General features: G+C 37.0%; 1 protein-coding gene across 10 annotated transcripts in view; it reads right to left on the bottom strand.

The window, feature by feature from the left end:
* The window catches only part of ELMO1 (engulfment and cell motility 1), a 312,086-nt gene that overhangs the window by 189,096 nt on the left and 102,048 nt on the right, over positions 1-20,942 (bottom strand). For all 10 annotated transcript variants that reach the window (XM_056483191.1, XM_056483198.1, XM_056483192.1 and 7 more), the window contains 5 exons: positions 13,189-13,288; positions 6,924-7,075; positions 5,978-6,056; positions 2,213-2,263; positions 655-777 (listed from right to left, as the gene is read on the bottom strand). In XM_056483191.1, the coding sequence (XP_056339166.1) occupies positions 655-777; positions 2,213-2,263; positions 5,978-6,056; positions 6,924-7,075; positions 13,189-13,288 (505 nt within the window). The remainder of the gene's footprint in view (positions 1-654; positions 778-2,212; positions 2,264-5,977; positions 6,057-6,923; positions 7,076-13,188; positions 13,289-20,942) is intronic.

Genomic DNA, 20,942 nt, shown 5'->3' with positions numbered 1-20,942 from the left:
TAAAAATAAAATCAGGTTCCTCCTTGTACAGGGCCTAAGTGAAGGTCACAAAAATTAAAGAAACAAACTCATCATCCCAATGGCTCATCAACCTTATATTTAAATCTTTTTAACATTTTAGAGGAGTGTCACTTTTTGCACAATGAACAATATCAAAGTCAATGTCTGCACACAGCAAGCAATAAACAAATGAAGTACTTTATAGATTCCCAGTAGCAAAACTTGGGTTTATTGTTACACAATTTAACTTCAACTCTAGCATGCCAGACAGTTTTCATGTAAACATTTAATTTAGCTCTACAGAAGTACTTTTTGGAAGGACCATACATTTCTAGTGCTTCTGAGAAGGGCACAAAGGAAACCAATGCTGAACAGCTGCTCAGAGTTACTTCTCAGGAGGACAGAAAATTCAGTTAATGGAACTGCATGTTAAGGAGAATTGTCTGGCCATTTCGTTGTACTTTTGCACAAGGAATGAAATAGCCAGTGCATCTTCTTACAACCAAAAACATAACCCAACTTCACAGACAGAGAAAATTAATGACTTATGTAAATGCTCTTAGCAATTGGTTTTTTTCCTCCATGAAGAGCTTTGGGTACATCAGTGAGGTGTTGCTGTCTTCCTGCTAAGACCAGATCATGCCAGATGCTTACCTGATCCTGTGGATCCATTTTTGTCATCATTCTGTCTTCCAGAAGATTAAAGGTAAGTACTTGCAGGACATACAGCTGATGTGCCATTTCATTATTGATGGCTCTCTGTGCCCTGATAACATGCTGCAAAGAAAGAGAGATTTTGGTGAATCAGAAAATTACAGTGGCTGAAGTCAGGTGCTTCCATTTGTAAATATGGGCTTGCTATGCAACTGTGTATCTGTACTCCAAAAATGAAAAAAAAACCCTAAACAGAAAAACCCCATACACAAACAAAAACCCATCCCCACCTCCAAAAATCAAACCACTAGGATTAGCACTACTGATTCAGATACTGTATTGTGTAATTTAAGGAGACACAACTTTACACTAGATGGGGTCTGTGCATATACTGAGTAGTAGCATTAAAAAACCAGTGCTGAAAAGTCACTTCAAAGAAAATATAATTCCATCCCAAGAGCTTTAGAGCTCTCTATTTAATTTATTTTTTTCTAAGATATTACATTAAAAAAATATTTAAGAGAGTAGCTGTCTGAGGAGAAAAGTGTTCAGGCTGCAAACACAAGCAGAAAATACAGCGATTTAACAGGGCTCAACAGGAAGTCAGCATCACACCACAATCCTGCCTCTACTAGAAAACTCCAATCTGTATGAGAAAGACTGCCTAGAAATATATTAGTATATGATACCCTATATGTGCAGAATTATCCATACAGAAAGCATACACTAAACTGAAGAACAATTTAAAAATCCCTGGTGTGCCAAAAACACTAAGTAGTTTTATATGGGAAACAGACCCAGGCCTCCAAACACAGCAAAGTACATAATAAAGAGTCATCAAGTGGGAGATGGATATGTCAACTGATGTTATACAGTTCCAGAGAATAAAAGAATCTGTCTGCCAAAAGGCACTGGAGCATTTTATGACAATAAATGAACATCTAAGAATATCATCCTTATGATTGCTCCAAGCTTCTTATGAACTCAACCAGTGTAAAAACATGCCTTCTGAAATAAATTCTAGGATTTTTGTATGCATCAGTGAAATTATGACAGCAAATGAGAAAGTTCAAGGGGTTTTTTTTGTTTGGTTTGTTTGACACTCATTACAGAGAAAGATTTTCCCTCATTCCATTGAAGCTGTAATCTACTTAAATGTCAAAGGCAAAATCCATGATTTTTCATGGTAGCAGATGCAGGTCTTCAATATTATATTCATTAATTATTTCATTAGCTTTAATTCATGCTTCTTGTGTGAAAGTCATGATGAATTGTGTCAATCAAGACAGAATAATCAAAAGAACCAAAAAACACAGGTGTATTCAATACTGTATTTTCATGAAGTAATCACAATTTCTGTGACTGGGAAAACAACCATTTCAAAAAGCAGTTTTGAGCCCATTCAACCATCATTCAAACCTTATCTTCTATATTACAAGGCTTCAAAGCATATCAAAATACAAGGGCAATTAAAATATATTAAGATCTATAAACACCAAAAATGGAGTCACCTTTTCTCCGTTCTACTCAACAGTAACTTTGGCAACCATATACTTACAGTTAAGATGATGGAACGAAGCTGCTTTTGTGCCAAAATGTTTGCCATTTCCTGATTTAGTTAAAAAAAAAAAAAATTAATTTTAAAAAATAGCCAGAAGCAGGTATTTTAGTGTCATAGCTAGAAAAAAAAAACCACACTGACTTAAAATGTCTTACATTTCTGCATTGTTACTTGTAAATGAAAGGAAGCGGCATATCAGCATTATGACTGTATGCATTATTTGGGGGACCACAAAGTCAGAATACTCTACTATGAGAAGAGAGACCAAGATAGTTAAAAGTACATTACAAGCTGAGGGCTTTGGTGATCCAAAATTTGTGGTGAAAGACTTCAGAAGAGTCCTCTGTGGGCTCAAGAGAGTATTTACCCACTTGTTCAAGCACAACCTTCTCCCACAAACAACACAGAAAGAAGCATGGACTGAAAGCGAGCCAGGACTTTAAAACAAGGTGTCAAATAAAATGCTTATTTATGTTAATATTTCAGCTTAATTATATTTTAATATTTTAAAGTCAAGTGCTCTAACTTTCATTCACTAAATCAGCCTACAACTCCGTGCTGTTTAATTACAACAAATGATAATTCTCCCTTGTATTTTAGTAGCATTGTTGACATTGTCCACTCTTGCTTTAAATTAACTTGTCTTTCTAGACCTGTCTGAAATCATTATCAAGGTGAATATGCTTAAGCAGCTGATCCCAACTGTCCCTCCTGCAAACTGTCCTACAATGCATATGAGGGAGTATTTTACACTTACCAAGCGTAAGAGTCTAATCTTAACCGTACCTACAAGAGCATGCCCTATTTTTAAGTTCCATGAGCTTTTCCATCAGAAATGTGTGTATATGTGTGTGTATGAGAGATACGCTTGCACATGCTGTGCATTCCTGCTCAACTTTGTGAGAGCTGAAGACTAATGCAGAATACACACTAGTCACTTTTATATTTTAAAAAAGCTCCTAGAAAACAGAAAAACTGAGACTATAACATTAAACATATGAAGAATGGATGACTAAAACACATGTGCAGAAACAGTGTAAATAAAGCAAGTGTTAGGCAAGAACTTGCTTGGAAAAAGAAAGTAATTCTTATTGTGAGATGGGAGGCAGTCAGAGATGTTGAATGCTTTTCTTTGTACCAGGTGAAGGGTGCTGCAATAGAACATAGGAGCGATAAAGAAGGAACAAGGGACCAAAGACAAGAGAAACTCAGCTTCAGGGTTTAAGCCTTTCCTGGCTGCGCAGGTTTCAGTGGCACATAACAGCAAAGGAACAAAGGAATGGATGATATAGATGTTTCCATCTCTTCCAAAAAATGCACAACTGAGCTGCAGGGGGAGTGCCAGGCACATTATATACTTCAATGCTGCTTGGAACAGACTGGCTGGATTTTTGTCAAACTATGTATCCACTGTCAAAAGATTAACAGGTAGAGAATATAAGATGGTATTTCTGCATTCAATGCAAAGAAAATAATAAAAAGGAAATTCTTCTATTTAGAAGATTATCAAATTGTTACTTCTTTCTTAGAGCTATCATTTAAAATGCTGTTATCAAGATACTGGGGTTTTTTTGTCACTGGACTAAAATTGATTGAAGCAACAATCTTCAAATTCAAAAACAATTCAAAAAACCAATAATTGCATCGAAATCAAATTTATCTTTAAAAATTCATTTCCTAATGAGCAGCTAATAAGCTGCCTCTTCTAATATAAGTATTGTACTAGCTGATGAGAACAAGAATTATCTGACCAAATTTGCCATCTCATTTCGCACAGCAGCATCTCTGCAAAAAAATGCAAATGAATGCAAAAGAAGTGTTTCAAACATTCACAGTATCATTTCAATGCTCAAACTCTCAGCTCTTTCACAATAGACTTCTAAAATTTCTTTTTGTATTAGTAACCTAGGTTTTGGTCCTTGACAGGGGCAGAAGAAGGAAAGCAACCAGTGAGTATTCATTAAAAAGAAAAATCTCGGACTTCTTGGGTTTTGCATTACAGGAACAGAGAGAGAAAAAAAAAGTGTAGGGAAAGAATTTAGATAGCAGTGCCAATTTAAATCCCTTCCTTAATTGCAGAGCAGCCATCCATATCATGCCTCTAAGTTGTCAGCAGAGAGGGTGCCAAAGTTCCCTGAGTTGTATGAGTTTTGGTGCAGCTTCTCACTTCTAACAATATTAGTCATGATGAACATTAACTTTTGAGTGCCCATCACCAGATAATTGCATGAGACTGCATCACCTCAGTTCATTGTCTTAGAAAGGCACAGTTCAGTAAGTGCCATCTGTTAATGCTATTTGGAAGGCAATGGACATGTCTTCTCTATGGTATGGTTTACTAATTAACCACAAGACAGATATAAAGTGAAATCAAACAGATTCTGGCTGCATATTCTGGGTTATTAAAGGCTGAGGAAAAATTTCTGCAAGTGTCAGAGCTATTAGCCTTGAAAGCCAAAGTAGATCATTATCTCCTGATGATCACAAACTCCATGACTAACAATTTTTGACAGAAGCATGTACTACAGGTGAAGTCTGCCTGGCTTGCTGTCAGCCTCACTAGGTGGTTACAAGGTTGGCAAGATACAGTTTTGCTTGCTGGCAATACACTGTATTACTGTCATTCAAGAAACACATGCCCACTGATTAATACTAAAGTCTTATCTACATCTGACATTGTTCCGCCACTTCAAATATGACAAGGCATACTTTTCACAGAAACACAGCGACTCTTTATAAATGTAAAAAGCAAAATCTTCAGGTTTCTTATAGAGATCTATTATAAATTTATGCCAAAATTGTAAGAAAGGTTTTTAATCTAATTTTTGGTTATTAGATGCCTTCTTGTCTTAGTTACAGAAGACTGTATTGGAGGAAGAAGGAAAAAAGAGGGGGTGAGGAGTGAAAGAGCCTTTTTTTCCTAATTAAATCATGGTTATACTTTTCCCTGTTTGCAATGTTAAAAATATTTTTAAGAACACAAAACCCAAAAAAACAACCAACCCCCCTCAAAAACCCTCATTAGGGCTTTGATGTTTGTTTAAACAGTCTCCAACATTTAAAAATGTAAATAAATCTAAGGAAAGTCCTTGTCAGAACTGATCAGCAACTCTCAGTGAACTTGTTCTGGACAGTAACAGTATGTCACCACAACAATTATAATCACTGTTCCCAGTGACAGAAATGTTAAATAAATTAATTACTAAATCTGTTTTGACACAGGCTAGTAACTTCATAAACACAGATAAAACTTAGCTTTTTCATAAGACTTCACATACCATCCCCATTTAACATCAAGTAGCAATCTTGAAATATTTCCTGATATCTGGCACTAAAGATAACTTAAAATAGCACACTATAAAAGTCATTAAATGCTTACACAGCAAGATATTTTTGTTTTCAAAAGAAACACACTTTTTAATAAAAAATCTCGGGGAAAAACATTCCACCAAAAACAGCTTGGGTTTGCAAGCTGTGCTGGCAAAGAGTTCAGTACAATAAATACTACAGTTAGCCACAGTCAATATAGTTCATATGAGGTCACAGGGAACTACAAAAGCATGGAAGAATGCTTAATTTTTCCTAATACTGGTGCAAGATGAAGGTACTTCCATTAAAATGAATTATGCCCCAGCATGAAGAAATAGAACTAGTTTCAGTTTGAATTAACTGCAGGAAAAGTGTGACTGGGACAACTGCAGGCATGAATACGAAACACTTTTTCTCCTAGAGATGCATAGGTATAAACCCCCACCAACTTACCTGCCTCTTGTCATCTGGCGCCTTAAGGAAGAGTGCATTTATTACCGCAATGGTGTACGTCTGGATTTCTTGGTCTGACCTGTTTGGAACAATGTTGTAAATGTGAGAGAAGAACACAAATGCACATGAGCTGTAGAAACTGATCTTCCAGCTGCATTTCTGCAGGTAGAAGTGGAGGAGCTGTTTGCACTTCATGCTAGCCATGTAAGTTAGGAAAACAAGGCTGGTCATGACCAGGCTGTCTTTATTGTTGAGAGAGAAATAATGTCCCGAAGGGAGACTCAGGATTCAAAAAAAGTTGGAATGAACTGCCATTGACCCTCCACAAACGATAGCAAGAGTCTGATAACTCATGGTTTCCATGAGGTGCACAACAGCTGGAGATAGGAAGAGTAATCTTCTCTAAAGGCTTCTTGAAATGCATCTGCTGGTATTAAAGCTTTTCAGGTGCATTGAAAATGTCCCAGGTGGGAGACAAGCATAACTATGCACAGTATGTTACTCTATGCTACAAGAGGCAGCTTTCATCCATTTAAGCACTTCACATTACTATTTAAGAAAAAGCTCTTCCCTTTTCAAATATACATTCAGCAAAATTTGACCAATTTTTGTCTTACACACTTCCCAGAGTCTGGCAAGCAAAACAACCCCATCTGTATGCTAATGGCATTAAGCATTTCATTACCACAGAGCGCTCTTCTCTTCATTCCCCATTTCCAACTACATAGGTAGCTTATAGAAAAACAAACAAGTGAAAGAAAATTTTAAAAACCTAATGACCAGGCAACTCCAGAAAGATTGTTACCAGTTATGCAGTCACTTGTAGTGGACATAGGAATCATAAAGGTGGTTGCTGGTCTTTATACCACTGGTTTTTCTCCAAATGTTGTGCTATTTTTGGGGGAAAAAATATCCAGCATATCAAGCGGTAGTCAAAGATACTCACCCCTGCAGATGTGGAATTAGCTGCCCAATTGTGATCTCCTGTGCTACTTTCTGATACAGGTCATGGCTATTGAGCACCATTGATTCCAGGATTGCCAGAGAACGCTGCAGGATAGAGATGTCCGAGGCAAATTTGTTCACGTAGCTTGCTATCTATAAACACAATCATTCAGAGAATTTGCATCTTGTCATGAAAATAGGGAAAAGTAAGAAAGAAAACTATTTGACATGGTTCAGAAAGACATTAGGATAAAAGGTAGTCACATCCACATGGCAGTTATCAGTCAATATCTGAAAATGAAGAACCAGGCACAGCATAAACTATCAAAGAACACAGTAGCACAGGTTCTACAGCTGGCACAAGTCACCAAAGGTTATTGTCAATATTCACATGACTGAAATGTATGCTTCATCATTCCATTACGAACATGATAAATCAGCATTTAAAAATTAAACATTTATAATTTTTGTGTAGGAATCTTTGGAAAAAACAAGGAAAGTAGTTCTCATTTTCTCCAGAAAAAAAACTGTGCAGCCAATATTCTCTCAAAAATATCTAGGCTTAAGACAAATGTTTCCAAAGTCAAATATATAATCTAGCTTTCTGGCAAAACACAATCTAGAAAAACATGCCTTTTTCTTCTGCTTGCTATTACTAATAATGCTGAAAGCTCTTTCCAGGTTACCAATTAAAACTCTGTTGATGAACAGGACAACTGGTTCCGTAACTCTGTCTAGAGTCCAGCTTTTCATTAACAATCTTCCCTTTTACTGCAAGCTGCCACAAGCAAATGGCACATTAATTAAAACCAAGTTTGATCTCTGCTATTTTGCAGTGTGGCAATGACAACCTTCACACTCATCTGCAGAGTCAACACAGCTGTGCAGTAAGATATGGCCACACACATTCACCTCCATGCTGCCCAGCCCATGTACCCAGCCTTCCAGGAAGAAACCTGCCTTCTGCTGATGCAGGAAGCAAGAACTACATGTTTTTTTCAAATTCACCAACACCAGCACAGTCAAAATGAAAGGCACCCAAGAAAGCACAGACAGAAGTATAGTGTGACCATAGTTACTTGCTCTCTATAGCCAAGTAACAGACTACAGTGGCCCTGTTTCAAGTCTGGCATGTTCCTTCCAGAAATTTCACACATCTCTTCAGTACTCCTGCTACAAGCCAATACTGTAGTTGTACTGTTTCCAGTTCTAGATGCTTTCTGACACCTAAGAATTGTTTCCATTTAGAAAAGAAGAAAGACCTGCCCTATGCTTGGAAAAGCTGTCCAGCTGCCTGTAAAAGTCACGTTAAATTGTTGACACATGGATAATGGTATTGTTTTGCACTTGTGACATCCTAAGTTGTTCTGAAGGAGCAAAACAGCCAACTTTGGCTGGAGACAAGAAGGAAAGAGGGTCAGATTTTTCTTTTTCTTATCTATTTCAGCACTTTTACTTTTTGCTGTTTGCTCTGCTATTTGGTTTGCATTACCACAGAAGGAACATCCTATACCAAATGAAACTAAATTCAGAGAATATACTTTTACTTTATTTTCTGTAAAGAATCAAGCCATGAATGCATAGAAAACAGGAGGAGAGAAGCAACTCAATAAGCCTTTTTCTGTTTTGGACTCTCAGTATCTTCTCCCAGTAAGACCTGAGCCAAGTAATATTTACAATAGTATACAAAGAACAATGTGCTGTTTAGAGCAACAATCTGCGTGTCAGAAGCACTGTGCTACCCCACTTCTCTTAATGGTAATCCAGATGTGTTTTGATGAATTGCAGACAGAGCTGTCAGATCTCCACAGGGCTCACAACAGTGACAGTGTGCACAAAGAGCAATTCTGCACTCCTTACATTGAACCAAGTGCCCCTTGGATGCCTCAGTTTTCAGGCATCCAGGGATTGCTTGTGCAGCAGGAAAAGAGTGTGTCCAGACTGGGTCCAAAATTGCCAGATTTCTGTCACCTCTTTAGGAGCCCTGATCTTTAGGAATTATTATTGGTGCAGCAGCTCTTTCAAGTGGCAGTTAATGCTTCACTGGGATATAACATTTTCATATCAGGGACCTGCAGAAATGTAACAGCATAGATAACTGGAACCTCTATCTAGGAAAGGTTGCCTTAGCCTCATTTATTCTTCTGACCTTGGACATAACATCTTTTATCATAAACACAAACACAAGGTATAAAGCTATCTTGTGTGTTTAAAAAGACATATCACACTGAACATAGATGTAAAACATTTGCCGGGCAATTTGCATGTCAAGTAATGTGTAGTCATAACCACCTTGCTAAGTATGAAGTCTGGCCAGAAATAATATGCTTGTCTACCTTGAAAAATAATTCATGCAAGTTCCACAGAGAACAAAATTGCATTAAAAAGGAATCCTATTCCCACACTTGACATTCTGGATGTGGGGAATAAAAAGGGGGTCCTTCTTGGGAAGAGACAAGAATCAACAGGAGGTCAAAGTTGTGTTAATTTGCTATTTTCTGCTTATTAAGCAACACACACAAAAATTTGGTTGATAAAATATTGCAAGCTCCTGAAATACTACATCTTTTCCAGAAAGAATCAGCTTGATTGCTTTGCGCTTTCACAAGAAAACCTGACACATGGGTGTGTCACAGTAAGGATAAAATTATTTCTTCAGCAAAATACCTGTAGCCTTAAAATCTGTATAATCCTCTTCGGACATCTATAGCCACATACAAAAGAAGAGTCTGGGTGCCTAACTTTGTATCAATTTCAAGGGAAATTTGGAATCTGACTGTAAATTTACACATTCATGGTCTCTGAAACAGGAGCTAAATATGTAAACTGAGGGTAGATGATAAACCTGCAGCAAACTAAATTATATCATCCGAGTTCTCTTCCTGGTTCAGCGTCACTTAAGGCACAAGACAGAATTCAAAAGTTTTTGTAAAAAACTTTTTTAAAAAGTAATTAAATTATTATTATTATTATTATTATTATTATTATTATTATTATTATTACTATTACTATTACTATTACTATAATAATAATAATAATAATAATATAATAATGTTACTATTATTACTATTATTAAAAGCTGCACCAGAGAGAAGAACACATAGGGAAAAAACAGTGAAAGAAACAGATCTTATTTTCATTATGCATGTTCATTAGTTATTTGCCTGCACTATCCTTCTGTACAGAAAAATCTGTTCAAGTTGTGGTCTCTGCTAAGATTTAATGCATAGTAAAATCTTAGAGGGAGCATATAATTTTAAAGTAAAGATCTAGGGCTGCACATGACTACAGAAAAAACAACTGACAGTTGTGACACACAGACATACTTTTCTGACTGCCACCTTGTTTTTCTGCACAATATATTTTCAACATTAGGGCTCCGCATCATACACTTATGAAACAGCAATTACATAAATAATTTTTAAAGATTTAAAAAAAAAAATCTCAAACAATACTACAAACTTTATTACTCATCTTGTAGGAGCTAATGGAAGTACCAAATTTGTATAGTGCATTTTTGTCATAGTTCAGGAATGGTATTTCCCAGTTCAGTGCTCCCACCGAAACACCCCAAACAATGTGTCACTCACTCACTCCCCCTTACTTCCTATGACAGGTCTGAGGAGAACTGGAGGCACTAAAGGTAAATATCATGGGTTGAGATAAGAACAATTTACTAGAAACAGCAATAAATAAAGAAAAAGAACAGTAACAGCAACACTATCAATAACAGAGAGCAGGAGAGAGGTGAACAATTCACACGTGAATGCTCACGACATGGAAACTGGGAATACCTCAACCACAGCCGCACTACCCCAATCCAGAAGGGTTCCTTCCCTCTGTCTGCAGAAAATGATGTGAAGTGGTACAGAATAACCTCTGGGTCCTAGCCATACCCACTCCTAGGTACTGCAAAAATTAACCCTGTCCTAGCCACAACCAGGACAATTCTGATAACCAATCATTGCAACTTTTTCTAATTTGGAATCCAAATCCTCTAGGCAACTATGGAATCTGGAAATGAACCTGGAAATGAACTATATATTATCATAAGTAAGAAAAAGGTCTTGAGAGAACTTTGCATTTAATAAGGAAGTTTTTCCAAATGATGCAATTTTCCCTTAAAATAAGAAACAAAGTTCTCCTTGAAAGCATCAATCTTGCTGCAGTTGGAATAGCATTCTTTAGGCACTCAAAGGATGGGAGAGAGTCTGCATCCAACAGTTATTTATTAGAAACAGTCAGGCATTCTCCTTGAGATCTCCTTCAGCTTCTACATTTTTAAGTTAAAAAACTACTCAAGGAAAACTTCAGACTAATTCAACCCCATTCAAGTTTAGTTTTCATTTAACATGAAAGACAATTTCAAAAGGCAGAAGCACTTGATTGCAAGTTCCCCCTCAGCAGAAACTTATCAGGTCCCTTATCCATCCTGTCAGTCACTTGAGCAAGCCCATCAAGGACCTCAAGTGGCCTGTCAAAAGCCAACAAAGCAAGTGAGGATGAAGTTGTAGATTGCTGTCACAGAAATGAGAGATGGTCCAAAGGTGCTCTGCTAGGTTTGTCCCATGTCCACACTGCACCACTGAGGGCTCTGCCTTTCTGGCTCCCAACTGCATGCAGGTCAGAACACTATTGAGCCTCTTTCCTCAATGTCTGTCATTCTCTGTCCTTCTCTTTCTATTCTAACTCTCCTATCATTCTCTTTGGTCCCTTTCTTGTTCAATAGTTTCACTTCTGGTTTTACTTGCCACTTTTGGTTTTCATAGGTACTTTGTAAAAATGCTTTTGTTTGTGTCTTTTGGTTATTTTGGTTTTGTTTTGTTTTATTTGTTTTTTTTTTTTAAATTGGGTCATTATCCAGGGAAGCCTACAGAAGTGCCTGACAGAAGAGATGAGCCATTAAAAAGGGGAACACAATCTCTTCTATCATTATAATACAATCAACGGAACAAAATCTGGATAAAGGCATTTGTTTTGAGCCTATAACAAAGTAAATGCTCTAAACTAACTTAAGCAAGTTTCTTCATATGCTCCATAGTAGGCTCCCCTAGAAAGTAAGGTGTTCTGGACTTGATTTTGTGTCTCCTGTAGTCAGTTAAAAGCAATTGTAGAAGTTTCTTTGCCATTTGAAGATAACAACAATCATAATCACATAAACCTATCTAAACAGCAAGATTGGAAAAAAAAAAATTAAAAACCAGACTAAAGTTCAGATCAGTTGCACTATTTTTTTTCTTATGAGCAAAGCTGGGTTTTAGTATCTAAAGTATCTAATGCTTTTTTTCATAGTTGATCCTTCTTTCACTTTTGGCAACAAAAGTAAATTTCTGTTTTCCTTCAATGGTAGCAATTTTCTAACTAAATTTAAAGACCTTGCTCTGACACACTTTGTTAAAATAAAGATTTCTTTGCCACAAGTTATAATAATTTAAATACTACTTCTGATATAATTGTAGTGAAGTAATTGATACCTTTTGAAACTGTACAAATGCATTTTAAATTAAGATAAATTCAATCAGGTTTGAAAATTCTTTGTAAGAAGAATTATGTGGCTTCGGGGTTTTTCTTCCCCAGTAACTGAAAAGGCTTAAATCAATAACAAAAACTTTTTCTGAAGTCTTCTAAATCTCTGCACCTAAAGAGTACTACCATGGTTCTGCTGCTTTCGTACATCTTCAACATGTAAAAAAAGAAGGATATGTTGCAAATCGTGGACAGATCTGTTTCAAAACCACATACCTCAACTGCAAGATTCAGAGGGGCAAAGTTCAGCTTGATTAACTCAGTAGATATCATCCTAATTTCAAATAGTAAACTAACTCATTTATCTTCTTTCAATATCCCAGAGAATATCTTTCAGTGCTGGGTTTTTTTTCCTAGAAATATGGCAACACTCATTTTAGTTTACGTTACATCAAAATACTTTTTTGTCCCTTTAACTCTATTTTATCTGCACAGGGAGGTCACGATGTAATTGAATAAGCAATTTCTCATGTAACAAGCCTAGTACTGATTTGATCCCAATTCACTCCAACTGATTTCCATAGAAGTTGAGCCAGATTCTGCAGCTACAAACATTTATAGTTTGAAACAGCGCTTTAATCCCATTTTCATGTACCTTTTTTGACCAATGACCTAAATGAAGTACCTGGGGGAAAAAAAGGAAGGCAAAAAAAAAAAAAAAATAAAACAAAAACCCAAATCACAACTCACCTCAAATATTTAAACTGATACAGAACAGGTAGCATTGATTACAGATTTACCTTTTTAATGAATGCCACAGAGAATGTATCCCACGATACAATCCCATGATCCATCAGCTCAACAAATGCAGTCAGTGTAAAGGACAACATATCTCCAAAGCTGCAAGAGACAGGAGTCATGACAACATTTACCAGTAATGCACCAGGGCAACAACTGAGGGAATAAAGCAGCAGGAAGCTTTCAGAAAGGCAGGAAAATGAAGCCAATTAAGGACTAAGAGGTAGTAGAAGAGCAAGAGAGGCTGCACTTTAGGCAGTCTCCAAAACAATTTAGCATGGATAACAAGAACAGTCAACTGGAGGAAACCAGTTGTAAGAGAAGAAATAATCCTCAGGAGAACACTGCATGCAATGCTCAAGAAAATATCAGTCAGTCCAAATTAAACTCTCTCATAAATTCAGAGATTTAGATCTAACAGAGGAAAGAAGAGAACTTTTTCCTTAACACTTATGAAATCTTCCTAACTGAAGTCCACAGAGAGGTGTCACATTTTGGTACCTCTCCATTCAGCAAATTGGTGAGAAGTTATAGCATAGTTTACTCCTTCTCTTACAAGGAAGCAAATATATTTTAAAAATGCACCAGAAGAGATTATGTATCTTGAGCAGCAACTTTCTAACAGCTAATGCCTTGATTTCTTTCTTTCTTTTTTTCTGAAGGTGCATCTCTTTTACTTTATCTCTGAACAATCAAATTGCAAAGTGTGCAGCTCAAATTATTTAGGTTTTGCAGGCCACTACCCCACATTTTACACCTGTAAATTTGAAATTCAACACATCTTATTATGAACTCAAGTAAATTCAAAATGAGTTTAAACTCATCATGGATAATGTGACTAGATGCACAGGAATTTTTCATGTTAAACCGCAACTTTTAAAGACTAGCTTCATTTCTATACATAGTCAGGGCACCGAACAGCTAGCAGCCACAATGATTTCAGCGAAGCCCTTCCATGTGGTAAGTGCAAACAGCAGTGCAGAGATCCTGAAAGGGAGCAGTGAATTACTTTTCAGGGCATGTCAAACTGCCTGCAAGGTACTCTGCCAGTAAGCCATTAAAAAGCAAAATCATGCAATCAAACAGCATGAATAGTCTCAGTGATTTTAATACAGTAGCTTACACCTAATAAAAAGACAGAATTTAAAAAACCCTCTGTCACACTGGAACTGCAAACCTTAATATGATGAGGACCTGAGTCAAATAGTACAGCCATAGTTAATCAATGTAATTAATTGGTGTTCCTTAATCTATGGTTTATCCTACTATCCTTTATGAACCAAACAGAAAAAAGTAAACTTCCACTCAGATAGAAGACATTTACAGCAGTACAGAGGCAACTCCAGTAGCTGGATTTACTTTAATCTGCCATTTAGGGAAATCTGATGGCAAGATGCAGCCTTTAATCACCTCTTTGTTTAAGAAAGAACATTTTGCCAGAACTGAGATTTCCTCCACCAAAACTACCCTTGCCATTCCTGACATTTTGTGAGTAAAACCCAAAAAACACCAAAACATCTTTCCATTTAGTAAATACAGGTACGCACAGTGGCTTTGATTACTTACGACAAAATGAAAAACCTACAGCAAAAAGCAAACAAGGAAAATAACATCTCTAAAAATCCACTGTAATTTCACAGGGAATACTTTGTTCAGCAAACAAATGCTCTAGAAATTCTGGGTTTTGTTTTGAGGGGGCAGAGGATGCTCTTTTGCCTTTTGTTGTTCTTGTTCTTGTTCTTGTTCTTGTAGTTGGTTTGCTTGTTTGGGGTTTCTTTAATATTGCAAATCATTTAAGATCTACACTAGATTTAAAATGTCATCATTCCAAATAACCAAGGATTTCATATTAAGATGACAGTAAAACTCTGAAGGAAATTTAATCAGCTCCAGTCCTGTCATGTTCCCCAATTCATTCCTTTTGCATAATATTTATGAAGCCACAAATAAAACAGCAACCCTAAAAAGGGCTTTTTTTCTAAAAGCTTGCACCAAATCCTAATGCATGTTCACAATACTTCTACAGATAAAAGGAATATTATTATTATTATTATTATTATTATTAAAATTAGTTTAAAATATTTTTTAATTTAAAAACTAGGCCATATAGGTTGAAAAGTAGATAAGAATCTCTCCCAGCATTAAACTAAGCATATAATCTGGCAGAGATAAATCTTCTCATCTATTGTTTTAAAATTTAGTCAATTAACCTGTATTTAGTATATCAATGCTCTTCTATAAACAAATTGTACATGAAAATTAATCCACATCAACAAAAGGTATAGTTTAGAGGGCTTACTAAAACTACATTAAACTTGTGCATGGATATTTAACTTCAGAACAGCAGTGGCTAGGATGTAAAGGGATTAGACTAACCTGGATTCACCAGTCTCATTAAGTCTTCTAATCAAAACTATTGAGCAATCCTACCAGATTAATACTGATTAATCCGTGCTCCTCCACAGCTCTGGGGAATAAACTAGGCTAATGGATCTGACAATTCTGGTTTGAATATATAAACCTAATTTTAGTGGATCTGACAGTGGCACAACCATTTGGGATCCAGAAGGTGAAAGCACTTTTCAACTTAAAATGGTCAGACACCTCAGATGTCACTCCAGTGACTCTGCTTCAAATAATAAATGACTGAAGAGGTGCAACACTGGGACTAATCAAGCAGCAAGAAATACTTCAGCTCTATTACTATGCAGCACCACACATACACTATGCCCTTCTAATTATTATGCACCTACCCACACATGTATACATCAAGCACCATTGCAAAAGTCAAAAGCCAGGCTTAAGGGATAAGCATAGGAGTAACACAGCTAAAGATAAAAGCAATCTGCAGGGTAACTAGGGCAAGATTAGGATTAAAGCATCTGCAGGGGGAAAGGAAGGGTGTTGATTCATTGTTAAGTGGTTAAATACAAGCAGATAGGTAGAAACAGACTTTCAAGTAATTAGTTTCAAAACAGACACACACGGACACACACTATTAAGAGCAGCAAACAGAATAGAGGCTAGAAATTTCAAGGGAATCAAAACTAGTTTATAAAATCAGCAATCTTTAAAAAAAAGCATGGTAGGTGTGGAGAGCTATGCCAAAAAGATAGTACAGGAGAGAATCTCCCCCAATGACTTGCAGCTGTACTGATTACCAAGGACTGGAAACATCTGTGTCTGGCCAATCAGTTTGGGGGATATAAAGGAGTGCGATAGCTGGCTAGCAGTTACAGGCACTTGCATTTGGAGCTTAAGTTTAAGAGTCTACTGGTTGTGCTGTGAGGAAGTAAGGGACATGCAGTTGTGTAAAGGGTAGGATAAGGTAAGAAGGTATTCTGTGACTGACAGGTGGGGCCAGGCAGCTCAGCAAGGGACAGCTTTGGGTTAGCTAGCCATGCAGAATGAAAGAAGGAGTCAGAGCTATGTGGAACTGCCTATAAGAAAAAGAATCAGTGCAGTGTGAAGCTTCCAATTAGAGAAGAAATCAGAGTTATCAGAGAGAGGTGCATAAAAGAAGTCAGAGTTGCATGAGAAAGAGGTCTGTAAAAGAAGGCTTGTAGAATTTGCGATGGTGGTGATACCAGCCCTGTCTGTCTCAACTTAACTATGACAGGTAGGAGCTGTTTAATTCAAGGTCTCTGAAAGAGTTTTGATCACACAAAAAGTCAAAAAAGTAGTGGGGCCTCTTCATAAAATCCTTTTAGAATAATCCATAGCACAAGGCATAACAGTTCTATTACTATGAAACCCTTGCTGCTCTGGTTAAATTACTTAATAGTTTGAGGATAATTCCTAATGAAGGTGCTTTTTAATGCTGCAGGAAGAGAAAAATTATCAGAAAGATGCCATATGTAATTGTAATTTTGTATCTTATTAACACTGACATCCTGATAAACTTTGCTCTCAGGTAAGCTACTTCTTCTACAAGCCCTCCTGAATGCTGCTCTGGCTCTTTGGATGCCTTACATTGGGACAAGTGATGAAATTTCACTGTTCTTTGCTGACTCCCCTCTTCTAACCCCCATTGTGAGAGCTGGTCATGAAGCATCTCCTCACCCACAGCAGGTCTTGGCAAAAGCCTGTTAGGTGGCAGAAAGCTGAGGTTTGCAAGACTATCAGCTGTCCCAGCCTGAGCCATTCCAGTGGATGGCCATGCTTTAATACAGTCTGTGGTTCCTCAACCTCTCTGACACACCTGACTGAAGTTTAAGGCAACAGCTGCTTTCTACATCTCTAGGCTTTAGAGAAATACCTGGTCAAACCTGTTAACTTAAATTCCTAAGAATTTTCTGTGTTCTTACCTTAGGAAACTGTGGGGAAAAAAAACCAACCCAAACCATTCCATACATTCTGATACTAGTTTTTCTTTCCTGAAAACAAAACTTACAGGACTGTGCATGTGACCCTAATTACCACACCTGTCTATCACATGCCTTCCTAGCATCCTTTCTACATGCTAAACTGTCTTTTACCTTGTGTGCTTATTTTGAAAGATGCCTAGAGCAGCTTGGATTACTTTTCAAAATAAATTAATGATAGTTTAGCACCCAAATCCCCTAGATGTCTTTAAAAAAATTTTAAAAAATTTCAATCTATGTTTTGAACACATAAAATGAATGTTTTATCCCTCTCATGGAGGGAAAAATACTTGGCTGCTCAAATGACTATGTAAATCAAGATAATTAGTCAGGCTCAACTGTAATCAGGTAACAAAGGAATACAAGCTTTTACGAAGCTAGATGGAGTGTCTCATGTTTTAAAAAATACTTTCGTGTAGTAGAATCTGGAAATTAATTATTACTTGTCTGTCACAACCAGTGTACAGCCACAGCCCACTGCTAGAAGCCAAAGAATGTAAACCTTTACACAAACCACTTTCGTGGCTGAAACAGAATCAAAGCTGAGCTCTAATTTTGCAAGGGAAAGAAAACAATTTAATTGGGTAGGAGGTAACAGGAGAGTAGCAGCCTACTAGCAAATGCAGGAGTGGTTAATTAAGTCCCTTATACTGGGCAGCTGAAAAGTCTGACATCACCGAGGTCAACATGAAAGTGTAAGAACAGCTTTTTAAATTGGAGCTGTCAAGGATAAATGGCCATGAATAAATTTAAATAGGGGAGTAGAATATATCTAATCCTCAGAAGCCAAGAGCTCTGGAAAACCCATGGGGGCCAGAATTTAACTAAGTCTAAAACGAAGACTGATGATGCAGCAGGATGCTTTGCCAGCAAGATGTGAACTTTACATTGCTATGGCTCCTCTCCACTGCTTCTATATTGCCTTGTTTCAAGCAACCTTTCCAAGGGTAGAACTAAGCCTCTGTCAAATCAAAGGAGGAGCAATTCACGCCTACTTGGTACTAAAGAGAGAAATGTCACATTTGTATTTACAAACAAGCTGTAGATCTGCTGGTAGATAAGGTTAGCACCAAGAGCTAAAAGAAGCAATGGGAAGGATTCCATTGATTGATGAATGAGGAAAGAGATTTGCCTTTACAAACAAACTGTAGGTTTGCTGATAAATGAAACTGGATATCGAAGAGGAAAAAAACAACGGGGGAAAACCTATGAATTCTATAAGAATTAAAAATTAAAAGGAAGGGTTATACATTAGAGGGGAATTTTACGTGTCAGGTGTTCCGGGAAGTCTGTGCCTCTCAAGTAGCTCAGCTGATGGGGAAAGACAGAGGGAAAAGTGGCTGGGAAAACAGGATAAAAAGGGAGGCTGTGTCCTCCAAAAAATTGAGAGATCCCAGGGGAATGCCCCATGGCCTCTTCCTTTATTTGAATAAAGCAAAAAGGACTCCTCTGTCTCCTTTTTGGACATAAAGCCCTGGTGTTTGTGCTTTAATTTTCCTTACACTAAGTACAGATGAAAATGATGGAACAATCTGAGTAGTAGCTGCTCCTATATTTCTAGATGATTACAGAAAATGCACATAACTGTTCCACAGCAATTGACAGAGATTTTTTTTTCATTACACTAGCTAAACACTACTGAAATATTTCTTTGTGGTACAGTTTCATTAAATCATTAAAAGGGATCAGCCTTACTGATTTCAAATCCCTTGCATTCCAAGAACATGAAATAGCTTTGTATCCCTTGTATGGGGGTTTCACTATGTTTGCAAATTAATTTTCATTAATGAAAAATAAGGTATGAATTTAAAACATAACTGCAAATATTCTTACATAAACCCAAGTGTAGATACTCTTACTACGGAGTATGACTAAATCCACTTAAAAGTACATTAAGCATGGGAAACTAGCCCAGAGGAACAATTACACACTGAATATGTGATTAGAATTACCTTTTATTTCTTATTCTCCGTTTTAAAATTCCTGGTTTTGTTCATTTCATGGTAATTTCCTCAAATGGATTACTTTTCTAAAAAGCCCAGGAGTCACTGTACAGGAAAAAACATCACTTTCTAATCAGTTATCTTTGACTACAATTTAGCACTGCAATGCAGAAGTCAATTAATAGAGCTGTTTCATGGGATTTTTTTAAAATTTATTATGTCATCCTGTACATCCAAAGTAACTTGTTTTTCAAACTAGCGTTTGGTTCCTTTAAGTATCTTTAGTCAAGAAGATGGGAAGTGGATGCTAAGAAGTGTTATAGTTTAGTTTGTGATATCAAGCTCTGTGTTGTTTTTTATTTTTCTCATTTCACTAGATCTTTTCCCATTAATATATGGGTGGATATAGTCAGGATGTTGGATAATTACATTCATAGACCACTAGTGTAAACTCTTCAAAACATATAAGCAAGACAGCTTCCCAAACTATTGGTTTCATATCCTCAGCAATGGCCCTGGTATCTTTTTCAGTACAAGTCCCAAATTCAATAATTTGTGTTACTTATAGTATCTCACATACTACTTCTGGAAATCAAAATATTAAACTGAGTAAACTGAAGTTTCAGGAAGTGGCAGGAGTTGACTTCCAAAGTTACAATAGACTTTAGTCACAGACACATTCTTTACTACTGTATTCACTGATGTGATACATCTACACTGACCAATAAGGATCTTCTTAATAAGTATCTTAATAAGGATCAAGTGGGTAAAGCCTTGTTCTCATAAGTAAACAAAAGTAAACAGTGTAAAAAATAAATTCAGGTAATCAGTCAGATCAGATCCTAAAACCAGGGTGCAATGCAACTCTAAGTCAGTATTCCAGTACTGTCCTGAGGACAAACAATCCATAGAAGCCTACAGTCTAATAGAATTTGGAAACAGAGAGCTGATGAAAGACTGTAACTATTCTTCCTCAAAGAACTATTTTCACAGCAGTGAGGACACAATCTAAAAGGACACGAGATACCTAGTCTCAGCAGAGGTGATCACAGAATCACAGAATTTTTAGGGCTGGAAGAGATTTCTGAAGATCATCTGGTCCAAGCCACCTTCCAAGGCAGGGTCACCTGGAGCAGGTTACTCAGGAACCCAGGTGGGTTTGGAATGTCTCCAGAGAGGGAGACTCCAAGAAATCCCTGGGCAGACTGTTCTAGTGCTCTGCTGCCCTCAATGGAAAGAAGTTTTTTTCTCACGTTGGGGTGGAACTTCTTGTGTTTTAGCTTATAGCCACTGCTCCTTGTCCTGTTGCTGGGAACCACAGAAAAGAGTCTGGCACCTGCTTTAGAGATATTTATCTGTGTTAATGAGATCCCTTCTCAGTCTTCTCCACACTAAACAGGCCCAGCTCCTGCAGTCTCTCCTCTTAAGAGAGATACTCCAGACCCCTAA

Source organism: Oenanthe melanoleuca, chromosome 2, assembly GCF_029582105.1.
Source record: "Oenanthe melanoleuca isolate GR-GAL-2019-014 chromosome 2, OMel1.0, whole genome shotgun sequence".
Lineage (NCBI taxonomy): Eukaryota > Metazoa > Chordata > Aves > Passeriformes > Muscicapidae > Oenanthe > Oenanthe melanoleuca.
This window is presented reverse-complemented; position numbering and strand designations above follow the sequence as displayed.